The 14,512-nt window shown below is 43.2% G+C and overlaps 1 protein-coding gene across 1 annotated transcript in view; it reads right to left on the bottom strand.

Moving 5' to 3' along the window:
- The window catches only part of KIAA1549L (KIAA1549 like), a 131,764-nt gene that overhangs the window by 65,751 nt on the left and 51,501 nt on the right, over nucleotides 1-14,512 (bottom strand). The window contains exon 12 of the mRNA XM_055547332.1: nucleotides 7,597-7,724. Coding sequence (XP_055403307.1) covers nucleotides 7,597-7,724 — 128 coding nt within the window. The remainder of the gene's footprint in view (nucleotides 1-7,596; nucleotides 7,725-14,512) is intronic.

Raw genomic sequence — 14,512 nt, 5'->3', positions numbered from 1 at the left:
TTTCCTTCTCCAGGGGATCTTCCTGACCCAGGGATCGAACCTGGGTCTCCTGCATCACAGGCAGATGCTTTACCCTCTAAGCCATCTGCTGCTGCTGCTAAGTCGCTTCAGTCGTTTCTGACTCTGTGAGACCCCATAGATGGCAGCCCACCAGGCTTCCCTGTCCCTGGGATTCTCCAGGCAAGAACACTGGAGTGGGTTGCCATTTCCATCTCCAGTGCATGAAGGTGAAAAGTGAAAGTGAAGTCACTCAGTCGTGTCTGACTCTAGCGACCCCATGGACTGTAGCCCACCAGGCTCCTCTGTCCATGGGATTTTCCAGGCAAGAGTACTGGAGTGGGGTGCCATTGCCTTCTCTGCTAAGCCACCTAAGTGATGTCAAAAACCTCAAACTAAATCAACATACTTTTAAGAACCTCAAACTAAATCAACATACTTTCCCATAGTAAGGCAGCAGGTTGATCAAAAAGTCTTTACTTTTTGTTAGTATGCTAACTCAGGGCTTGTTACAGCAATACTTTTAATCTCATCCTGATTAGTAATGATAATGCTTGCTCCTCCTGACAGAATGTATTATTAGTCATTGTTCAATCTACATATAGAAATTCCTGGTTAACTGGAATTTCTGCTTAATGAGTATCTGGTAGCACTTTAAAATCATGCAGCATAATTTTGGGTGTCAGAAACACGACTACATTCTACTCCTCTGAAAATACATAACTTGAGTGATAATAACCCAAACACGCTATCTCATGACCACATCATTTAACAGATTTGGTCTTGCTTGTGAAACAAAAAATAAAAGGCTTCATTACCTATATTTTATCTTTGTATGAGAGGGTAGGTCTCTGCTTGAATACTGCTTTGAGAGTGGGCTCAAATCACCCTCACAGACATTATGTGAGATACTAAATTTAGATAGTCATTTTTGGTGGCTAGGTGTTGGGGTAATTTGTTACACAGCTATAAGTAACTAATACATTTCCTAAACAACCCCCCTCCTCTGAGCTTCCACTCGGCTCCTCCTACTTCTAAAATACACATTCCACTAGCAGCTAGGATGGATTATGTTTTCAGGAGATAACCAGATCACAGCACTCCTTTGATCAGAACGCTCTGAAGGCTTCATCTCTCTCAGAATAAAACCAAGAGTCTTTACTGTGACCTACAAAGTTCTGTACCATGTGGCCCTGGCCACCGTGCTGAGCCCATTTCCCAACTCTCCCCTGAGTCAGTCTGCTCCAGCCACAATGGCCTTTTGAACACAGCAGGCTTGTTTCCACCTCCAGGATTCTGCATTTACTATTCCTTCTGCTCAGACTGCTCTTTCCATGATTCTTTACCTGCCTAGTTCCTTCTTATTTTTCAAGTTTCTGCTTAAAAAAGACTTTCTTTATCCACCAATCTAAAATAACTCACCTCATCCCTCTATTATTTCTGCATCACCTTTATCACTATTGCTGTATTGATTTAATCTGCTCCCATCCCCTGCCACTAGAACATAAGCTCCGTTCATGTCCATCTTTTTAAAGTCTGAGGCCTTTGCCTTTAACAATGGCTTACACACAGTTGGCTTTCAATAGGGATTTGCTAAATGAGTGAAGGAAGGACTAAAATTTCCTGACTTGGCAAAGGAGATGCTGTTAGTACCTGCAACACCAGTAAACATGTAGAAGTTAAAGTCTTGCTATCATGAAACCATTCAGAGGTTGAAAAGATGGTACTTCACATTTTTATTGCTTCCAAATTGTGATACTCTTACTTCCCACACCATGGTCAGGTAAAAGGGGGAGCATAACTATAATAGGACAGGAAAAGGATACCCTGGAAACTACAAACTGCAGCTCTTTTCCATCATCACTTAAAGTCATATTTAGATTCACACAATAATTCCTCTAGGTTTCTTTAAGAGCAAAATAGCTATACCTCCCCCACCCCCGGCCCTCCAAAAAAGACTGTGTGGAAAAATACATTAAAAGGCACTGCATTGAGTACTAATACATTAAAGTGTTATGTGAATACAGCAGGTTCATGAGAATTTTTAAAGCATAATTTGTCCCCTAAGAAAAAAGCATGGGGCAATGCTAAGAAAAGGGCCATGGTGAGGCTGAGAAAGTCCTAGAACATCATCATGTCATCAGTAATTGCCACCAAGCATCCACCCCGTATCTATTTGTGTTTTGTTTGCATTGCTGGTTTGAACTTCAGTAAATAAGGCTGAAAAGAGATTTCACTTTCTCCTGTTTCAACTGGCAGGAGGAGAACCTTCCCATCAGAGGCAGAAAATGCCCTTAAACAAAACGTGTTCTTTTGTGGGGGGAATCTTTAGTAAAGCTCAAAGACAAATAATCTACAACTAGAATCACTGCCCTTTGGGTTGCTTATCAAATAATAAGTGAGTCTCTGTCTCATTGAGAAGGCAAAGAAAATAAAAACTGAAACTGTTTTTGAGTGAATATCTCTAACAAATCCTCAAGGGCCCCTGCCAAGAAAGTAGTGCTTCATCCTCCAAGCTCTCTGATTCTTGTCTCCCTCCTGTCCCATGATAGCTAGGAGGCAAGGTCTGATTAAATTCTGAACCCTGGCTGTGAAATCACGGTATCTTAAAGGAAGGTACACCCTTATGGGTTTATGGAGGTTCTTTCTTCCAGATAACTGAAGGTATAAATACATACATTATGTTCTCACCTTGAACTCATTTTTAACTCTTTCATGGAAAACATTCTTCTTAAGGTGACATTCATTTTCTTTGAAAAGTTTGCATGCATGTGTCTCAGTTTCTCAGTCATGTCTATCTCTTTGTGACCTCACGGACTGTAGTCTGCCAGGCTCCTCTGTCTCTGGGATTTTCCAGGCAAGAATACTGGAGTAGGTTGCCATCTCCTTCTCCAGGGGATCTTCCTGTGGGAAGGACTGAACCTGTGTCTCCTACATCTCCTTTACTGGCAGGCAGATTCTTTACTACTGAGCCACCTGGGAAGTTTAAGCATCTATATTTAGTTGAGAAAAGGCCAAACTGTTTTGCTTTCAAAATCCTAGCTCTCACATCTATCTTTCCCATTTATATTTAAACATCATCTTGAAATAGACTCTAAAATTGCCTATAGCTATGGTAGGTATGGACCAAACAGAAGCAGAAGATATTAAGAAGAGGTGGCAAGAATACACAGAAGAATACAAAAAAAGATCTTCATGACCCAGATAACCATGATTGTGTGACCACTCACCTAGAGCCAGACAACTTGGAGTGAGAAGTTAAGTGGGCCTTAGGAAGCATCACTATGAACATAGCTAATGGAGGTGAAGGAATTTCAGCTGAGCCATTTCAAATCTTAAAAGATGATGCTGTGAAAGTGCTGCACTCAATATACCAGCAAATTTGGAAAACAGCAGTGGCCACAGGACTGGAAAAGGTCAGTTTTCATGCCAAGCCCAAAGAAGGGCAATGCCAAAGAATGTTCAAACTATCACACAATTGCACTCACATGCTAGCAAAGTAATGCTCAAAATTCTCCAAGCCAAGCTTCAACAGTATGTGAAGCGAGAACTTCCAGATGTTCAAGCTGAATTTAGAAAAGGCAGAGGAACCAGAGATCAAACTGCCAACATCTGTTGCATCATCAAAAAAGGAAGAGAGTTCCAGAAAAACATCTACTTCTGCTTCATTGACTATGCTAAAGCCTTTGACTGTGTGGATCACAAAAACTGAAAAATTCTGAAAGAGATGGGAATATCAAACCATCTGACCTGCCTCCTGAGAAATCTGTATGTAGGTCAAGAAGCAACAGTTAGAACCAGACATGGAACAATGGACTGGTTCCAAATTGGGAAAGGAGTACATCAAGGCTGTATATTGTTACCCTGCTTATTTAACTTCTATGCAGAGTACATCATGTGAAATGCCAGGCTGGATGAAGCACAAGCTGGAATCAAGATTGCTGGGAGAAATATCAATAACCTCAGATATGCAGATGACACCACCCTTATGGCAGAAAGTGAAGAGGAACTAAAAAGCCTCTTGATGAAAGTGAAAGAGGAGAGTGAAAAGCTGGCTTAAAACTCAACATTCAGAAAACGAAGATCATGGCATCCAGTCCCACCACTTCATGGCAAATAGGTGGGGAAACAATGGAAACAGTGAAAGACTTTATTTTCTTGGGCTCCAAAATCACTGCAGATGGTGACTGCAGCCATGAAATTAAGATATTTGCTCCTCGGAAGAAAAGCTATAACAAACCTAGATAGTAAATTAAAAAGCAGAGACATTACTTTGCCAACAAAGATCTGTAAAGTCAAAGCTATGGTTTTTCCAGTAGTCATGTATGGATGTGAGAGCTGGACCATAAAGAAGGCTAAATGCTGAAGAATTGATGCTTTTGAGCTGTGATGTTGGAGAAGACTCCTGAGAGTCCCTTGGGCTGCAAGGAGATCAAACCATCAATCCTAAAGGAAATCAATCCTGAATATTTATTAGAAGGACTGATGCTGAAGCTGAGGCTCCAGTACTCTGGCCACCTGATGCGAAGAACTGACTCATTAGAAAAGACCCCGATGCTGGGAAAGATTGAAGGCAGGAGGAGAAGGGGACCGCAGAGGACGAGATGGTTGGATGGCACCACTGACTCAATGGACGTGAATTTGAGCGAGCTTCAGGAAATGGTGAACGGCAGGGAAGGCTGGCATGCTGCAGTCCATGTGGTCACAAAGAGTCAGACATGACTGAGTGACTGAACAACACAATGACAGCAGCTATGTTAACTAACGAAGCCACTGAACTACAAGTTTCCCTATCCCCACCCCACCCCTGCCTTCAGCCACATTGCATGTGAGACAGGCTTTTCCTTTTAAAGTTTTGATTTTCACAAAAAAGTAGAGAGTTAGAAGCTACTGAGGCAACCAACCTGGTGAAAACCAAGAACAATTTTAGAATAACAGCCTGTTAAATCAACATTTATTAATTAAAATCAGTAGCCCTAACTTCTAGGATGGACACTGAGCCATAAAACAACATCTGATTATTCCATACCAAAAGAATAATCTATTCTCAGAGGTTATATTCACACAAGCAGTACTTTTTGCAAGCTGACAATGTGATGGAAATACACCTTATACGTTTTCCACAATTCCAGTCAATGTTATTTTTTGCTTTCCCTTCCTTCCCTGTTTATCTTCTAATCCAATAAAATATGTTATTGATGTTTTTGATGAACTATAATATTGTATTGTGATAAAGTGGAACCTGTGTTAAAAAAAGACACTTGTAGGTTCCACTAAAGGTCCAGCCTAGAATTCTAATGTGCTTCAGCATCTGTTGAATTTTACATTAAACGAGTTGGTCCTTTCATTTCTATTTGAAACTTTCAAAGTGAAGCCTCACTGAACAGGAACCTGTGGTCAAAGAGAAGTGACCAAGTCTGAAAATTCACTGTGTTTACCTTTGGCAAAAAATAAAATGCAACGAAGCACTGTAAATTTGGATAAAGGATGGCTTTTTAATAAAACAAACACATTAAAACCTCAACCTGGTACAGTAATTGCATTTTATTCATGCACTAGCTGTGGCTATTTCTGAACCTGATATTTAAATAATCAAAGTGACCTAAAGGAAATAAGGAGGCAGGCAGGAAGGGTGGGGAAAACAACAGGAAGGTCAGCAGGAACATTTAGAGAACTCAGTGTCCCACTGACCGGGCCAGTGGGGAGTCATGGAGTATGACTGCCCCTTCCTCTTGTACAGATTAAATGCAGGGAAGGGGGAAAGGCAACCTCTTGTAAGAGAGTACTTACTGATAGAAGAGTCTGTATGTTGCAAATTTTTAAGCAAGTAAAAGGGCATAGAGCAGTATGTACATTGGTCTCATTGTACAAAATAAAACAAAGCAATACAACAAAAAAGCAAATATACGTGTGTGTTGTCATATGCATAGTCAATAGATCTGAGAGAGACACACTGAGTTATTTAAGACCCTTTGAAGACTGGGGTGGGTGATGGGGCAGCTGGGGGAGGATGGACTCTGATTTCAGTTCAGTTCAGTTCAGTCGCTCAGTCACGTGCAACTCTGTGACCCCATGGACCGCAGCATGCCAGGCCTCCCTGTCCATCACCAACTCCCAGAGCCCACACAGACTTTACACATTTCCAGGAAGAATATAAAGGAAGGTGGGGGAGGAGTGTGCCAGGAGTAGGAGGAGGAGGAGGGCCTCTTGATTAGAGGTCATGGTGGTCACCACATTTGGTTAAAATAGCCTGCCCCTATGGCTTCATGGCTCACTGTCTCTGGGTTGCTGCACTCCCTCTGCCCACCTCTCTGATGATCTCACTCAGGAGGAAAGAGGAGAAAGTTGCGAAGTTCACATCTCCCTTTACAAGCCGGAGTTCCTGCGGTCCCCTGTGTGTTGGCTTGGCAGAACACCAAGTGGTCCCAGGTGGGGTGGTTATTCCAGGAAAACCCCATACGTCACACCCTGATTCTGGCATGGAATGAACGATCTCTATGTTACAGAACATAGAGGGGTTTAGGAAAAGAAAAAAATTTAAGAATCAAATCGGTATGCCAGTTTAAACAAATGCTTTACATAATGGCCAGAAATAGGGACCACGTTTTCCCTACAGAAGACAAATCCATTGTGTCACTCTTTTTTGGTCAAAAAAAGAAATAAGTGATATTTGAAAACAAAAGAATATTCTGGTGCTCTCTTCAAGACAGAGTCCTTGAACCACACTTCATCAAATTCCTTTTTAAAAAAAAGCACAGCCAACCAGAGTGCCAGACTGTTTGCCTTTTCACCTGGCATTGCTATAGGACTCCATCTATAACCCTTGGAGATCCAAAAGGAATTTTCCCTGATCTGAGTGGCAGAGACATCATACACGGAAGGATTGAGTAAAAATGAGGCTCAGGTCAAAAGTAAGATGAGGAGGAGGGCGGGAGGCTGCACAATGATGCCTGACAGAGGCCATCTATAGACGGTGAGACAGCGCAGCAAGGCGGCTGTGACCACTTGTAAACAACCCCCAGGACCAGTCCTTACGGGGAGGGAAAAGACCTGTCCTAGAGAGAAACTAAATGGTTAAGCTGCCCTGAAGAATAAAGACAGGAGCACGGGCTGATTTTTATAGCAACAGATTTATTACTGTCTTGTTTTTCCTGGGGGAGCTAGACTTGTACTATCTGGATTCAGAGGCACAGACTGAACCCCTGAAATTTATCAAGGGACTCAGGGCATGAAAATGAAGGGCAACCTCCAAGACAAGCATCGGTTCGGAAACCTGCTACCCTAGTGGACCTGGTGCTAGAAATCAAGGCAATTCACCCCCAAATAAGAAAAATCTCTAAGCAAACCTCAGTTCAACCTGTAAATGAGGTTTTTTCTGCGCAGTCCCGTAAGAACAGAGGGCAGAGGTAGTGAAACAGAATAATTCAGGGAAGGGTATAGTGTGATACCTCAGGAAGGTAGGTAGGACCTTTGTAGGACACAGGAAGGAGGAGCGTGGGGGCTGATTTAAAGCACACTGGTGTGCAAGTGTGAGCACGCGCTTGCGCGAGTGTGTGTGGGCTGGCTCGGGGGTGGTGCTTGGCAGGGAAGGCTTCTCACCATTTCTCTTCCGAGCCTCCTCCTTTGTCACTTTCTGCTGTGCCATTACATTCTGGGGTGAGCGCCTCCCCGAGCTGGGCTTCCCTGATTCGTTGCTGATGACAGAGCCATTCTCACTGGGCGACCTGCTGGAGGTAACCATAGCAACAGGGAGACGGTAAGTTTCAACTGGAGCAGCCTCCTCTCAAGGTTATTTTATTTGCACAGTTTATGTCTGTAGCCTTTCTTTCCGGTTTTATCCACCAAGAAGACATAACACAGGAAAAGGGGAAAAAACAAACCCTGCAGTATATATAACCCTATAGCTTAACACTACAGGGTTAAGCAGCTAGCTGTTGTAAAGTGCGTTTACCAGTGCTTAGCTCTGCAGAGAAGTTCAACGAGTGCAGCCCTCCATTTCCATCTCCTTTTCACTAACCCCCAGGGACTACGGACAAGGCAGTGATGGCGTTTGCTCACTGTGCCCTCTTTAAAACATGGCAATTTGGAGAGTGTTGCAGAGTGCTTGATTCACATGGCATCTTGAGGGACATGCATAAAACATGGTTCTCTTTGGCTGGTTTCTTTACAGAATATACCTTGACTCCTAAAGATTAAGCCACTCTCCACCACTGAATTCTCTCTCTCACACACACACATGCACACACATTCTTTGTGCTAACTGGTAACCACTTACATTTGAATCTATCAATTTGAGCTATCCATTCATTTAGAAATCCCTGCTCTGTGCTGGGATCTGTGCCAGGTTTACAGGCATACAGAGATATGAGGATACCACCCACGTTCTCCAAAAACCCACCATGAGCACCTACTATGTGCCAAGGACTGTGCTGCATGCTTTCAAACTGTTGTGCTCAGTGCTAAGTCACTTCAGTCGTGTCCAACTCTAAAACCCTATGGACTGCAGCCCTCCAGGCTCTTCTGTCCATGGGATTCTCCAGACAAGAATACTGGAGTGCGATGCCCTTTCCTTTCTCCAGGGGATCTTCCTGACCCGGGGATCAAACCCCCGTCTCTTACGTCTCCTGCATTGGCAAGCAGGTTCTTTACCACTAGCGCCCACCGGGAAGCCCTTCAAACTGTTACTACATCCTTATTACAGCCAACTGGCATGGTGACTGCCACTCTTGTTAGCAAGTGAGGAATGTGAATTTCAGGAGGCGGGGTGTTTTGTCCAGGGCAGAGTTGGGAAGTGGTGAGTCAGCCCTGGAAGCCAGAGCCCCTTCCCATTCTGTCTTCTACAGTGTCCCAGAGGAGGCAGGCCTTACACAGGGCAAGCCACAGGGCCTTTTTGCCTTCCCTTGGGGCCATTCTCTGGTCCTCTGGAACCTATGGGGAAATGGACTCCTGCCCCTGCTGAGGCTCACACACCCCAGATCACACCAAGCCTGTGGGTGGGATGAGCTAAAGACCCACTGCCTTCCCCTCTGGGGGAGACAGTCAGGGGGCAGCTATCCAGAGGCTCCCCAAACCCCTTGTTCTTCTCTTGTCAATTGCACAGACTCAGAACCTACTGGCATGTGGCCCCTACAATGGAAAACTGACTGGAATAAAATGCAGCCCCTGACCCGTAAGTAAGCCTCTTCCTCCCATTTCCCTCTTTTCCTCTGAGAATTTGGGATTCTCAGTCATGCACATTTCCATGCACTTCAGCACCCTAAAAACCATGCACAATGAAAGTGCCCACTCACAACCATGGGAGGAGGCAGAGTCGGCACGAGTGCACAGAGCACACCCAGGGCCACAGGAGATGCTCTCTGCCAAGGACATGCAGACAAGCATGAGTCTGGGAGAAACCGTTTACAATACTCCCTCTTTGGGCATTCTGATAGCATGTTAGCACTTCAAAGGGTCCCATCAGTCCTGTCAGAAAGAGATTCATCTTGTTTTGTTTAATTCAGCACTTCCCTGGGTTTTGTTTTGTTTTGTTTTGTTTTGTTTTTTTACCACAACCTCTTTCACCATAAAAGTAATACAACAAATGTAGTTTGGGAAATATGAATGAGGCATTAACTATGTGATCACTGAGTGCCAGGTGTGCAAACACACACATGCTCTAGGATTGTTTTCAGAACTTCACAGTTAATGGCACCTACTCTCCCCAAGACCCTGATGCTGGGCAAAATTGAAGGCTGGAGGAGAAGGGGATGGCAGGATGAGATGGTTGGATGGCATCACTAACTCAATGGACATGAGTCTGAGTAAACTCCAGGAGTAGCTGATGGACAGGGAGGCCTGGTGTGGTGCAGTTCATGGGGTCGCAAAGAGTCAGACCTGACTGAGTGACTGAACTGAACTGAACTCTTCCCATTGGCTTTTTGGGACAAAGGGATTTTTCACTGAGGTCCAGAAAGAAAAGCTCCCGGCAACTTGTTTTACATGCACAAAACATTTAATGGTTTTTCTGAGGCCTTTGCATGTCTCTTACCTCATTTGATCTTGAAACAATTTTCTGGCTATTCCTTTCCCTCTAAGGAAAGGTATGAATGAGCACATTTCCGGGGTGGAGGGGGGAGCCCAACTCTGCTTTATTCTTGCATCAGCTTATAGACTTCTGTTTACATGAAACTGTCAACTCCATTCATAGGGCTAGGTGGCTTAGACAGTAAAGAGTCCGCCTGCAATGCAGGAGACCCGGGTTTGTCAATTCCATGAATTTCTGATCCAAAACAGAGGGTAAGATGTGTGTGTGTGTGTGTCCACTCAGGACAGGGACAAAAATGTCTTTAAATGGGTCACCAGAGAGGCTGCAGTCTAAGGCTACTGAACTCAATAGTCCCCATTCTGAGTCTGGGTGGACACAGATCCTGAAGAACAATCATGGGGGTGGGGATTAAATCAACTGCTGAATAATCAGGACCAGTCCATGCATTGAAGTGCCCACTGCAAATGGCTGTCCCTATGAGGTCAATTCTCCATCCTTGCTCATAATTTCAGTCATGGACCAAGAAGATAGCATTGCCAAAAGCCTACATAAGAACCTGAAACATCATCTGGTTGTTTGCACACAGCTAAATCTTCTATTTTCCTTCAGTTTTAAAACAATTTTGAAGAATGGAGATATCTTAATGATCACCAAAATCATTGGTTTCCCCTATTCTTTTTTTTTGTTTTTAAAGATTTTTTTGTGTGTGGATCATTTTTAAGTCTTCTATTGAAGTTGTACAACACTGTTTCCATTTTCTATGTTTTGGCTTTTGGGGGGCCATGAGGCACGTGGGATCTCGGCTCCCGAACCAGGGGTCGAACCTGCATCCCTTGCACTGGAAGGCATAGTCTTTTAACCACTGGACCACCAGAGAAGTCACTCCCTTATTCTTCACTTGCAAAACTTTTTGGACCATCTAACAGCCCCATTCTGAGAGGTCACACAGTCCTGGTCTGGCAAGAATGAGGAGACTGATGTGGCAAGTTGGGGAAGACAGAAACATAGATGTATGATACGCTTGTTCTTGGATTTGGCATCTTAAAATCTTCCTAAATGATCAGAGACTCCTGTGACCAGTTGAACTTGAACAGAGATGAGGTATGTCCCACAGTTTTGGCAATGATATAGCCAGCCCTTAGTAAAGTTATATTTGTAGACAAAATTATGAAGCAAATGGAGATATCATTTAACAGGGTCATTGTTTTCTTTATTTGTATTTGTTTCATAAGCTAGTATTTCTTAATAAAAATCTGAGGTTAAAGAATTTGAATCTGATTAGCAAGAGTAGACTCCTTGCAAATTCATGAAAAAAAGAACTTGTTCTAAAACCAGTTTTTAAAGAGAAAGCTTTGCATAATTTAAACCACTCAACTAGAATGTGTGGAAAAGTTTCTATTCTTCCTGGCAGTGCAGAGCTATGTTAATATCCTAATTTTAGTAATTCTATTTATTTCTTTTAAGTGTCATCCTAATAGGTGATAAAAAATTATTAACGTGCCTTTATTGTACTTGGCAAAGATCATAATGAGAGTAATTACTATAGATAACACTACTGGCCAGCCAACTCCGATACATCATCCATTGCTTCTCTGTATGTTTCAACTCCAGGCTGGGGTGGACCCTGGCATTCAAGGCCCCAATTTGTTCACACTTCCCTGTAACCAACTTAGGGTAGTCCCCTCCCACACTGACTCTTGTGTTTTGCTTTGGCCAATAGGACAGCAGTAAACATGATACAAGCAAAGACTTGAGGTTTGTTTGGGGCTTGTTTTCTTGCTTCCCTGGGAACTCTGTAACCATCCTGTCAAAAAGCTAGAGCTAACCTTCTAGAGGATTCAGGACCACATACCAAGACACCCCAGTTATCTGGCTGCCCCAGACAAGGCTGTCAATCAACAAGCTAGCCCAGCAGACCTCCCCCCTGACCAAAGATGCATGAGACAGCCCAGCTGAGATCAGCCAAGCCAAGTTCAGACTAGAAGAACCACCCAGCTGAGCTCAGCCAAAACTGCTGATCCCCCCAAAATTACGAGCTAAATAAATGGTTGCTGTTTTAGGCTGCTAAACTTTAGAGTGGTTTGTTATGGGGCAACAGATAATTAATCAACATGCCCTCTGCATTCTTCCCCACACAAGCTGAAATCCAACCCTCTGTTTCTCTGTAATTCCTTTTTAGGTACTAAGATCTCCTGGAGAAAAGCTCGGAGACTCGATGCTTGACTCCAATACAAAATTTGTAAATTTGATACAAACAATCCTTTCTTCCTCCTGAAATAACTTCATTCTCTTGGCTTCCTGGATTCCACTCTTGCTTTGTTCTCATGCCTTTCTTATGGATGCTTTTCAGAATCTTTTGCCGATTCATCTTCATTATCTGGGTCTCTAATCACTGCCATGTCCCAGGCATCAGTTCTTAGATTTCTTCTCCATCTATACTCTCCAAGGTGCCCATCTAGTCTCAGAGATTTTTGTAACTAAACACTGATAGCTCCTACATTTATATTTCAACTCTCAACCTCTCCTCTGAACTCCAGACTCATATGGTTAACTGAGCTCTCAATGTCTCCACTTGCATGTCTCATGGGCATCTCACACTGAACATGTCCACATCCAAACTTCTCCAGTCTTCCCCAGCACAAAAATGGCAAATCATCCCTCTCTATTTCCATACTACACAACAATTTATCAGCACGTCTTGTCAGCTCTTCCTTGTAAACACCTCTAGAGCCTAATCACTTCCCACATCTCCATGCCCTGGTCCACACCACCATCTCTCACCTGGACTCCTACAAAAGCCTCCTAATGGGTCTCTCTGCTTCTCTACAGTCTATTTCCACACAGCAGCCAGAGTGAGCCTTTAAAATGCAAGTCACATCCTGTCATTATTCTCAAAACCCTCTTCTAAGGACTCCTAATCTTCATTCACAATAAAACCCCAAGTTCTGACTTTGATTTCTAAAGCCTGACAAGATCAACCTCAGTTAGTTTCTCTGACTCAGCTGCTACAAACTTCCTCCCTAGTTCACATCAGCCTCCTTGGCCTTCATGCTCTTCCTTAAGCAAGTCAAGACATTTCCTCCTCTGGGCTTAGCACATACTGTTCCATCTGCTTGGGATGTTCTTCCACTAGATAACCTTACACATCATTTCAATAAAGTCTTTCTCAATGTCACTTTATCAGTGAGGCCTTCCCCAACTTCTTGCTAAAGTAGCATCATATTCCCCTTTCCACATCTACAATCCTTTACTGTGCTTTGGTTTTCTTCTTCATACTCATCACCTCCCAACCCCATCACCTCCCAACCTACTATATTTTTATCTCTCTGTTTATTGTCTATCTCTCCCCCATCAAACTGTAACAACTGTAGGAGTATGAACTTTGTCTTGTTCGTTGCAGTATCCTTTGTGCCTGGTTAACAGCAAACAATTGATAAATATCTGTTACCTGAAAGGAGAGAAGGAGGCCAACAGGATGTAGTTTTTCAGCCACCATTGTGGTCCCAAGCAAGAAAGAAAGAGGTTGGCAATGAGAGTTGGTTAGCCAGGCAACAGAATTGGCCATAGAGTTCATTACCTCTTTGTGAGGCTATTGCAAAGTCCCAACAAGTGTCCTGGCCTCTAGCCTAACCTCTCCCATCTATCATCCACAATGCATTGGAGTAGTCTTTCTAAGATACAGGTCGGGCATCACTGTCTTCCTGAAGAACTCTCAGTGGCTTAATACTGCCTAGAGTATAAAGGTCAAACTCCTCAGTCTGGCAGTTAAGACTCTCCACAGTTTTCATCTATCTTCTGGTTTCATCTTTCACTGCATTTCAAGCATTGTGAGCTTAAACCCCAAGGACATTCATCATAAGTAATCATTGCTGTCTCCCGGCTCTTCCAGCCTGGATGATTTTATCTCTTCCCCTCCATGGACATCCCACTTGTCCTTCAAGGCTTGGTTAAAACATAACCTCTTCCATGACACTTTCCCACATCAGAATTAAATTCTTCCTTCTCTCTTTTCCCCAGGACATGGTTTAGACTCCATAGTAGGTACCTGTCCATCAGGCTTGGTATTCCAACGATTTATCTCTGTTTTTCCATCATGAGATGCTTGGGGTCAGGAATCAATCTTAAACCTTTCTTTAGTCATCCCAATGCCTGTCAAAGTGCCCTGCTCATAGTAAAAGCCCAATAACTGGTTTTTGAACTAAAACCATAAGCTCTATAGAGAAATTGCCAGATAAAATACAACTATCCTGAACCAAAGGCACTGCTTTTAAGATAAATTTTAAAATATAAGTGTAACATCAGTGCCAAATTTGTTACAATAAATCTAAGAAGAAAACCTCAACCATTGTGGTTGATTAGACATCTAAAACGTTAAGATGGATGGCTCAAGAGATGCAGGAATTATGATTCCTATCCTCTTCCTTAGTATCCTTCTCAAATATTCACAACAAGCATGAAGGGGAATTTTTAAAGAAAACAGAGGAATTGAGG

Source organism: Bubalus kerabau, chromosome 15, assembly GCF_029407905.1.
Source record: "Bubalus kerabau isolate K-KA32 ecotype Philippines breed swamp buffalo chromosome 15, PCC_UOA_SB_1v2, whole genome shotgun sequence".
In the NCBI taxonomy this organism is placed as follows: domain Eukaryota; kingdom Metazoa; phylum Chordata; class Mammalia; order Artiodactyla; family Bovidae; genus Bubalus; species Bubalus kerabau.
This window is presented reverse-complemented; position numbering and strand designations above follow the sequence as displayed.